General features: G+C 41.9%; 1 protein-coding gene across 2 annotated transcripts; it reads left to right on the top strand.

Annotated features, from left to right (window-relative positions):
- The first annotated feature begins 539 nt into the window (after positions 1-539).
- On the top strand, positions 540-9,236 carry PROKR1 (prokineticin receptor 1). Of its 2 annotated transcripts, XM_015278042.4 has the most exons (4): positions 540-736; positions 2,255-2,931; positions 6,916-7,608; positions 8,686-9,236. In XM_015278042.4, exons 2-4 carry the CDS (start codon positions 2,435-2,437, stop codon positions 8,783-8,785), a joined length of 1,290 nt encoding a protein of 429 aa, XP_015133528.1. In that variant the 5' UTR covers positions 540-736; positions 2,255-2,434; the 3' UTR covers positions 8,786-9,236. The 2 variants fall into 2 exon arrangements, with proteins under 2 accessions (XP_015133528.1, NP_001138701.1); NM_001145229.2 differs by having other exon boundaries at positions 6,916-9,236.
- The last annotated feature ends 1,312 nt before the right edge of the window (positions 9,237-10,548 follow it).

Raw genomic sequence — 10,548 nt, 5'->3', positions numbered from 1 at the left:
GCACTTCAAGGCAACAAGGAGGCAGCATCAGCAAAGGACACCACGTCCTTAAGGATTCACTGCCACTTTCCTACTCTGACTAATTCCCTTAGAGGGCAAGGGAAGCTGTCAGAAGTCCTCTGATTTATGGCTGTTCAATGCTTGACCCTCCTTTCTGCACAAGCTGCCACAGTAGCAGTCTTCAGGACAATGGCTGCAGAGATATCCACAGAGAAAGGTCCCTGGGAAAGTGGTTCACTCTTCTTCCTCCCGCTCCTCTCCAATAGGAGCTTTGCATTCTGCTTCTGTTTCACACCAGGTATAGGTAGCTGCTGCCCAGCACAGATAAAACTCAAAAAGCAAGCATGCACCAGGGTTTTACACTCTCCATGCTCAGATTCATTAACAAAGACACTCTGCTGTTCGCTGCATTCAGGCGACTTGAAGAGCGGAAAAATAAGGCTGGGGACCTGTGCTGTATTGTCTCTGTATTGTACTGCCTCTTTAAAATTAGAAATGCATGGACAGCTTTAAGGTGCCTCCCACTGAGAAAAGGCTTTAGATGCATGTACGGAGACAGCAGAGCTATCTTCCCTTTGAGCTACAGGGCAGAGAAATGATCGTTCAGCAAAGTCCTTTGGCTGCTTTTGTAGTAATCCCTTCTGTGCTTCAGTGACAGCAACGTATTTGCAGGGGAGAATCCAGGAAGCTACGCCCAGAGTCCCAGAGACCTTGAAGAAGACAAGAGCAACTGCAGGTAGTTAGTTACCTGATGGTGTTATGTCAGTTTGTGTGTGGTTGTTTTTATTTATTTTAATGATCTTTCCTGATATTTTGCAGAGAAATTTGTGTAAAACAGATGTTGCTCCTTGCTATGACCAATGTATAGATTTTGCGTCCAGGCAATTGTTTAGCACCAGTGTTATGCGAAGGTTCACGCTTCCAGTCAGCTTTGGGGATGTCTTACAAAGCAGTTAATTGTTTGAAATGCTGTTTAGTTTCAGGCTTTGGCGTTCTGCTATTCAGTTGTTCTGCAACTCTCAATGTGAAAAGCAATGTGGAGACAGAAGTTGTACAGAAGAGTTTCTCTCAAATTTATGGAGCATCGGTACGCTAGGGGCTGAGGGTGGTTCTAGGGAGGGAAGGAGAACAACAGCTCCGCTGTACACTGTCCTTTGTAGCCATTGTGGGCATTGCTCAGTAGCTTTTCTTGAGCTGAAGTCCTACTGCTGTAATACAGAAAAAGCAGCAATCCTCCTCAGTTCTCTTCTGGGATGGATCAGGACTGTCCTGATATCTGGGAGTCTGGTGTGAGGACTCCCAGACATAGTGTGGGAGGATGCAGGAATACAGTCTTCTCAGCATTTTGGTCCAGAGGGAAAGGCAAAATTAAGGAGCAGACTAGATATTTTCCTCAGTGTGGAAAATAAATCTGTTGTTAATGTTTTGTATAGCAGGCAGTACAAAGAGGGAAATATCCTCTTCTCTCTATCTATTCAAGGTGCTTTTGTCTTGCATAAGGAGGATTTTTCCTGTTACCTCAAGACCCTGTTTGTGGAAGCACTCTCCTTTTGAACAGCTGGTTTGCCTTTGCAGCAAAGCCTTACATGAAGGTTCATCGGACAAAGTCTTGTCCATGCAGACTGGCAGTACTCCACTGGTTTGAGAGAAGCAATGATAGATGATGCAGGCTGGAAATCTGGTTGTCCCTCCCCCAGCACTCACTACATGGCTGCCAAAAACTAAAGTGCTGGCTTCGCTCTTTTCTTGGGTCTTGGCAACTCTTACTAATTAAGAAATGTATTTATAAGCCAGGACATCAGTTCTCTTCTTTCTTGTTTATCGTATTGCCCTAACTGAGACATCCAGCATAAAGCAAAAGCCTTGCCCCGAAGAGACATCAGATGCTTCTCAGCAAACCAAGGTGCCATCTCCTTGTAGCTCTTTTACCTCGCACAGAGATGTCAACACCATAGACGTGAAGGCTGGTAGATATTTGAAGCAGACTGTACACTCCTATACTGTCACTTTACTCTGTGCTAAAAGCAAAAATTCATCTTTGGTAAATAAAACTGCCAGATGTAACAACCAGTGTCTTATGCAACTCTAGGTATTTTACGATAACCGAAGCATCCTTTCACAAAGTATTTCTTCCCACTGTGCACTGACAGCGATAGAGCTGCGGGGCAATCAGGTGGATATTGCTTCCCCCTATGAACATTGTTTTTGCTGTAATTTCCTCTCAGGAAATGTTTTCCTCTTTTTGTTCCCACAGAAGATGACAAATGATGCTGTTGCTCTGTAGTCTCATGGGGACAAAGACAAGGTGATTCACGGCTCAGAAGGAAACTTTGGATGAGGTCTCTTGCCTGCCACTGTTGTGCCCTGGCACCCTGGGTAATTTTAACACAAATCCAAGGGTCAGCCAAGCCACTTGTGTCAAAAGAAGACAGACATGGTCCTGGAGCAAGATGAACATAACCCAAATGCTACCATCAATCTCAACTTTGCTGCAATCTACAATCTCCATGATGGAGATTTAACCTCCATGCGAAATTTCTCCTTCCCTTTCAATTTCAGTTACAGTGATTATGACCTGCCGCTGGACAGCGAGGATGACATGACCAAAACTCGCACCTTCTTTGCAGCCAAGATTGTGATCGGGGTGGCTCTTGTTGGCATCATGCTGGTCTGTGGCATCGGCAACTTCATCTTCATCGCTGCCCTTGCCCGCTACAAGAAGCTGCGAAACCTCACCAATCTGCTGATTGCCAACCTGGCAATCTCAGACTTCATTGTTGCCATCGTGTGCTGCCCCTTTGAGATGGACTACTATGTGGTACGGCAGCTGTCTTGGGAGCACGGCCATGTCCTCTGTGCCTCAGTCAACTACCTACGGACTGTCTCTCTCTATGTTTCTACTAACGCTCTCCTGGCTATCGCTGTTGACAGGTAGGTGAGGAGTTACAACTGCACAAGGAGAAGGCCAAGTTTCTAGGCTTTTACCAAGCTCAGCTGTTCTGTAGGATGTGGTCATGTTAAGGTAGGTGCTATACAGACCTGGGTGTCTTGTTTCATAACAGTTTAATCGCATAAGGTCCTAAGATCATCTCAAAGAATACTATGTGGAAAATTCTTGATTAAACTTGTCAGGTGAAAAGAATGTTTATTTATTAAAGCCTTTCCCTCCACCCCCCATAAAAATAAATCTAATTTAACTGTTTAAACAGATTTAGGAAAGAGGAGACAGAGAAATTGGAAACAGTCAATAGACCAAAAGGAAGGTGTTACACCCTGTTCCAAACTATGTATCTCTAAGAAACTTCCATTACTGGGCTACAGAGCTTTTCCTTCTGCCCCACCTTTACTACAAAACGTGAAGTAAGTATTCTGCAGAGAGGGAAATAGTTGACTGGTGACTACAGAATTTAACAGGTGAGTTTCCTAATAGGGTTACTGCCTTACAGGATATGTTTTTCTCACTTCTAAAGTATTTTTCCCAGTTTTTGTTTTGGTGTGAAAGAGAATAACAGGTAAGACCTCTATCTAGCTTGCAAAATGGGGTTACTATTCTCTGTCATGCACTACTGAGCAAACCCGACTGTCACTATGTTAAACATTTGATAGTACTGAGGTCTTAGCTTGATGCTCCAACCCAGAAGCGGATGCTCAGTGAGTGATTAGCACCCTCCTTCACTGAAATAGTCTCCTCTCTCTTTACATGCCTCTCTGAGGATGGCATAGCAGCAGGCTAGGAGATACCCAAATGCCATTTACAGAACCCATGAAACAGTGGTGATTGCAGTGTCCAGGAAATGATAAAATACTCCATCAACGCAGCCTTCCAGAGGTTTTTTTTACAGCCTTCATAATGGTGTGTGCTGAACACACCGCTGCTGCTTTATGCTGTAGTCATAAATAAAAATAAAGCATACCTGCCTTATGCTGTAGTCCTGAGATATTTCTCTGCTTGCCTTTCACTCCAGGAGTTTTAACAAGTCATTTAACTATACTTTCTAACAATTCCTGTTCTCTTAGTCCCGTGTTATGTGGATTGTGACAGACCCAAGTGCTGAAGATCAGCTTCATGCTGATATAAGCCTGACATGACCAACTCACAGAAAGCCAGAGACCTATACAGCAAACCGTTTACACAAAGACCATCACAAGTCACCTTTTGTGTATGATCATTATATATTTCTGTATATCCATCTACACACTGTATGATTTCTTTCAAGAACTTCTTACCATTCATTGCAATATCATTTCCACTGCCAGCCTTTGGTCAGTTTGTCTCGTGTTATTTTATACTCTAGCCTAAGATTGCCTAGGTTTTGGCACCTTATCCAAAAGATAACTCAGGATCAGTTTAACCATGCTGATAGTTGTACAGAGATGCCTTGTGCACAGCTGATTTAATTTTTCTTGAAGTCAACACAAAATCTGCAGAAGGACACTGAGGAAGTTCAGAAATGTTTTGCCTGGTCTGGGAAAGAGGACAGTCAGCTCCTATGAAGCAAATCCTTGCTCAGCCTGTAGCACCTTTTGCATAATCTTAGGGAATCAAACTTTAATTTCTTAGCACTGTCATGTGCACATCACCATTTTCTATTAATTCCTCTACTTCTGAATTATTATATTTTATTTTTTAAAAAACCCTTCTACTGCATCCCAGATTGATGAAGTAATACAGGTCACTAAGCCCTTATGTCTGAAAGGAAATAAGAACATTTCTAGCATATCTCCCCACACATCTTTAAAAACAACCCTGGAAATAATTAATCACTGAAGTTCATTGTGAGAACACTGTGTTTTGGTTTAATTGTCTGTTATGTGTGAGCTTTTGAATTAGTAAACAGAGAAAGCTAATTCATTTCACAGCCATGTTGGTTGTGTCATGTGAGTAGTTGACTTTAGCCCCTATTAGATTTCTCTTCGCATATTTAGGTCGTTTTAAAAGGTTCACCTGTGTAGAGAGGGTAATCCTGCCCTGTAGGATTTGCCACAGGGACTCTTTTTCGTATTCCTGGATGTCTATTTGCAGAAAACATATAAGAAATTCAAAATCTTAAAAAAAATAATGCAGTGTTAATGGAGAAGATCTGAAGAGGAGGATGTTGTGCTAAGTGCCCAATGTCCATGCTGTTAATGTTCAAGAGGGGGGAGGTTGGCTTTAGCTGGGTTCCCTGGACTGAACACTCATCATCACTAGCATGTTTTAAGTGCTCTTTTGGATCACATCTTCCAGTGCAATTTCATCTAAATCCAGTTTGTGTGTTCCAGCGCCATTCTGCAGTGACAGCAAAGCATGGTAAGCAATGGCAACCAGGAAATCCATCATAAAATTCTGCCGTGGAGATTTCCCCATTCAGCCAAATGTTCTGCTGAGCTGATATGCATACCTGTGACTACATACACATTATCCCACGATGTTCTTTCCACAGGACCTGATCTAAAAATATTCATTTATCAGCTCCACAATGAAGCTGAATAATTCTGCTGACCCTTGACATCTAGCCTGCTGTGTTAAAGGCAACGAGCAATTTATCTGCTTCCAAGGTCTGGCTTGTGAAAAGCCCTACTGCCTCTCCATTTTATTTTAGAATGAATAAATCCTGTGGATGCTATCTGTCTATATGATATATAGAGACAGAAGAGCCTCTGAATGAATGAGAAATGCCACTGTTTCAAACAGTCCTTTGTGTCAGATACAACTGCACTGGATGCTCTGGAATTTCTCTGAAAAAAATTTCCTCTTAGCAATATTCTAATCTGTCTGGGTTAGAGAGCATTCTAATGTAAGCTCATCTTATATCCGCAGCTTCTTAAAAATAACCTTCCGAACTCCAATCAAATATTAGGAAAAAAGAAAAAAAAAAAAAAAAACAGAACCCTGCAACCCAGAGTGAATGCAATTTGGACCTAAGCCCCTTTTTAAGTGAATCAAGGGCACTTTACTGGTCTTGCAAGCATCATACTTCCACTTCTCCATACTTGTTTGTGAAACACTGCAGTGCATTGTGCAGCTCTACATCAATAAGAAGTGCTAATACCTAACTCAACTTGTACAGGATGGCACACGGTAATTAACAAAGTATATTTCAGATTGATTAATTATTAGCAACAGTCACCTCCAGCAGCCTAAACAAAAATGTGCATGAGCAGAAAATGAACACACAGTCCTTTGCTGGTGGCTGGAAAACCACCTGTAACCATTGCTAGCGTCAGCTTCAACTTTTCACTCCATGGATTAACAAAGCAAATAATGGAAACACTGTCATGTACGTTAAAAATACATATATATATTCAAATAGTTCTCTGCATAGGCGAATTGTTCTCCTTCTTCTATGTATTTGTGCTTTTACCTGCACCTGATGAGGTGTATATTAATGCATATTTTCAACACTTACCTGTACGTGTGCTGCCCACCAAAGTATTCCAGATGCTGTATCATGGTGTGTCCTGGATACACTGTCATCTCTGTATTGCATTAGCTCCTGCTAACATGTTTGTCAGTAGTAGGAATATTCCCTCTCTGTCTCTTCTTCCGGTCTATCTGTAACTCCCAAATGCATGATCCCTGTTAAAAATGGAAAGGTTTATGATACAACACTACGTCTTTTTCAGTTTGACTGTGTTAGCAGGTGGGAGTTTAAGACTGAGTTCTTAATATGTAGCCAGGTTTTCAGATTGCCAAGGACCTGCTATCTTAACAAGCTCCTCAGCTATTTGCTCCAGAGCTTCTGTCCTGGTTTAGGATTTCCATTCTAGGCTGCTACTCTTTGGCCAAATTTATTAACACCTTATAGATGAATATGTCAGTCTCTAACAGTCACAGCAGTTTCCTTCTACCTTATTCTGGCCACAAGTATTCTGAACTGTGCTCTGGTTAATGCTGTTTACAAACTTCATTTTGAGTGTATTTGTCTGTTCTAGGTACCTGGCCATTGTTCACCCACTGAAACCACGCATGAATTATCAAACAGCAACCATCCTGATTGCCTTGGTCTGGATCGTCTCCATACTTGTAGCTATTCCATCCGCTTACTTCGCTACTGAAACTGTATTATTCATAGTAAAAAACCAGGAGAAAATTTTCTGTGGTCAAATTTGGCCCGTTGACCAACAGATGTACTACAAATCCTACTTCCTGTTCATCTTTGGCATTGAATTTGTTGCACCTGTGATTACGATGACCTTATGTTATGCCAGAATCTCTCGAGAGCTTTGGTTTAAAACCGTACCAGGATTTCAGACAGAACAAATCAGGAAGAGGCTTCGATGCAGAAGAAAAACTGTAATGGTACTGATGTGCATCTTGACTGCCTATGTTCTCTGCTGGGCACCCTTCTATGGCTTCACCATTGTCCGTGACTTTTTCCCCACAATTTTTGTGAAAGAGAAGCATTATCTTACCGCTTTTTACATAGTTGAATGCATTGCTATGAGTAACAGCATGATAAACACAATGTGTTTTGTAACTGTGAAAAATAACACCATGAAGTACTTCAAGAAGATCATGTTGCTCAGATGGAGATCAACATACCATGGAAGTAAATCTAGTACAGACTTAGATCTCAGAACAAGTGCAATGCCAGTCACAGAAGAGGTAGACTGCATAAAACTGAAGTAAGTTTTAGGTGGTTCTAATCTCATATTTTGGAGGGGGGCAGGAAAGAGGAAATAGTACCACCTCAAAAGATTCCCTCTTTTGTTCATACAAACACCCACTGTTGAGAGGCCTGAAGAAGCAGCATTCTATGGTTTTCCACTAGAATCCTTCTACTGGACTGCTGCATAATCCCATAGTTCAGACTGATGCTGTGCGTCAGTTTACCCATCTGTAAATTTGGAATGTAGGCACTTGTTTTAGAGCTCTTTAAAACTGATAGAGAACAACAACAACAACAAAATCAGTGAATGCATTAAAGCATATTTCAAAGACAGAAGAGTTGACCATTGCTCCTAGCCATGATGTCTCTTCGTGTCTTCTGAACAGAAATATTTTACTCTCTTTGAGCTTATTGTTCTTATCTTTAAGCTGCTGGGTGTCCTTTTCCTTCTGCTCCCTCATGGGCAAGATAGGAAGGATAGCAAAAAAGCCCATTTTGATTCATGTCACTCTTTACTCTCAGTTTACTTCTCATGAAGAAGCTCCTTGAAGCCTACAGACCACCAGCTTCAGTTCTCCAATGTGCAGCATGCTCTTATGAAAGGCACGTTCTCTACAAAGTTTACAGAGCTGAATACTGCTTCTCAGTCTAGTAAAAACCTGAAGCCTCTTCATGTGCTATCTTGTTTAAGAATATGTTATCAGCATTCCACCCTGTATTTTTTTGTAGTGTGTTACTCAGTTTATTAAGTATTTGGAAATTAAAGAGGGACAGTTTCCTTCTCTCACTTCCAGGCACCCTCTGGCCAGCTGTTGCTGCCTTGAGTCACTGAGCACTTCACAGAATCACAGACTCAATAACAAAACTGTGGGGGTGGTGAACAATGTCTCCAGATTATCTAGGCCACCCTCAGTTTGAGCAGGTTGCCCAGCCTTGTGTTCCATTGAGCTTTAACTTACTCAAAGGATAGAGACTCCATAGCGTCTGCAGGCAACCTCTGCCAGTTTTCAGTCCTCACAGTACAATTGTTTCCTTTTATGATGAAATTTCATGTGTTTCAATTTGTGCTCATAGGACTTGTCCTGTTTTTCAGTGGTACACATCGCAAAGAAGAGCAAGTTGGTGGGAAAAAGTCCACCCTGCTGAACCACACCCTAGACAGCTTATCCAGTCTGCGTACATCTTCAAAATAAAATACAAGTAGGGCCAGAATTACAAGGATTTTGAGGTGATGTGTCCTGCAAGCAATGGAGACAGACTTTGGTTTAATCAAGCTGGTCAGTGTTTGAGTTGAGTAGCTCATTGTCTGGTCAAACATGAAGCAACAACTCGAGACAAATTCTGCATTGTCTCCCACAACGCTATTTTTACTACTCTCATTTTGTGCAATTCCACGACGAGCATTTCTTAACTGGAAATTGTGATAAAACAGGTGACAATAGCAGTAAGGCACATAACTACACATAAAATGCCATGGACTATCGTGTATTGAAATCAAGTCTTTTCTATTGTGACAACAAACGCTTCCTGTTTTAAAGTATGTGGCAGCACCCACTTTTGGAGTAAATGGCTTTTGTAAATAATTTGTTTACTTGTGAATATTAAGTGAGCAGCAAACCTTGCTAATAAAACAGTAAACACAGAGTCACTGTGAGCATTCTGAATTATTTTTTATATTTTTCCCTTAGCCATCATTTCTCTACTCAAGTGATTAATATGAATTATCCAGTGTCTGTTGAAGAAAAACTGCCAGGCTGACCAAGTAATTTTAATGGCAAAAGGATATTCAAATCCATTAACGTGCTCAGATCCTCTTGCCATTAGCTGCTCTTAAAATATATGCATTGGAGAGATCTCATAATTTCCTCTCTGAGGCAAAACCATTACTGAAGTCATTCTTTTAAATGACATTTTTAGGGGGACATGGAAAAGTATCAAACCTGCTGGTTTCCCATCCTACCCAAAAAATATCAAGGACTCGTAGTATTACATCATCAAGAGCTTTAATCTTGTAATTTCTCCTGAAACTATCTGCCCGTATTTATCTTCTAGAGTCTGTTGTAGCTATTAGGGATTAGCTAGGAATGTTACCTGTTATTAGAGTGTCCAGATATTCCTCCCACCTATTTTTCCTTGACAATTCTTGGTGAAAGAGAGTGAAGCAACCAACAATTTCCACATCTGGGAATTCACCTCAGGAGGAGTTACTACAAAATAAATAAACCTCCACCAATAATGCCAAGCAAAAGTCACAGGAAAAAACATGCTTTAAAATTTTGGAAATCACTTTGAGTGCTGTGTTGCCCCACAAGAGGAAATTCCTTGAATTCCAAAGGGAAACATTCTCAAAAGCATCCTCCAGGGCCATGTGGTGATAGACTTCTCCTGGGCTGTGCTAGGAAAGAAAGTCCTCCACAGCGCGTGACACCAAACTCCTCATGGATGTACCTGTCTGTGCAGCCTGGGGCCTTCAGTGCACATCAGGATACCTCCTGCGCACTTTCTGAGTTTCTGGTTATACCAGGGAGTTGTAGGGAGATCTCAGGGCTTTTCATTCACAGGCAGGACAGGGACAATTGGTCTTGTCCCTTCTGAGCCCTCTCCCTTCCAGGTCAGCAGGCAGCTCAGAGCATTTTCATGGCTCCAACCCCCTTCTGCCTCCATTTCTGGAGCCTTCTGTCCTACCCTGTCCATCTCATCCCTCAAAGCCCAGAACAGAGAGGAATGGGTGCTTGTTGGCAGCACTCAGATCCTGCTTTCACTGCAGAACTCACCAGCATGAAAGCCTGGAGAAAATGGAAAGCAAAAAGAAAACAAAAAACAAACATGGCTTTCCCAAACCCATTTCTTCTACCAGGGTAGTGCTGGAAGCTGCCCTTTGTGACAGGCAGTTGTGCCAGGGCTGCTAGCTCATGTGTGGGAAAGGAATGCTCTCCCACATCTCTTCTTCAGCTGC

Source organism: Gallus gallus, chromosome 3 (genome assembly GCF_016699485.2).
Source record: "Gallus gallus isolate bGalGal1 chromosome 3, bGalGal1.mat.broiler.GRCg7b, whole genome shotgun sequence".
Classification (NCBI taxonomy): Eukaryota; Metazoa; Chordata; class Aves; order Galliformes; family Phasianidae; genus Gallus; species Gallus gallus.
Note: the sequence above shows the minus strand (reverse complement) of the source record. Positions and strands in the feature narration are given on the sequence as shown.

Excerpts from the sequence above, each read along its gene's own strand:
- PROKR1 (XM_015278042.4), top strand. The coding sequence starts at position 2,435 with ATGGTCCTGGAGCAAGATGAACATAACCCAAATGCTACCATCAATCTC. Across the intron at positions 2,932-6,915 it reads CTGGCTATCGCTGTTGACAG|GTACCTGGCCATTGTTCACC; the intron begins GTAGGTGAGGAG and ends TGTCTGTTCTAG. Across the intron at positions 7,609-8,685 it reads GTAGACTGCATAAAACTGAA|TGGTACACATCGCAAAGAAG; the intron begins GTAAGTTTTAGG and ends CCTGTTTTTCAG.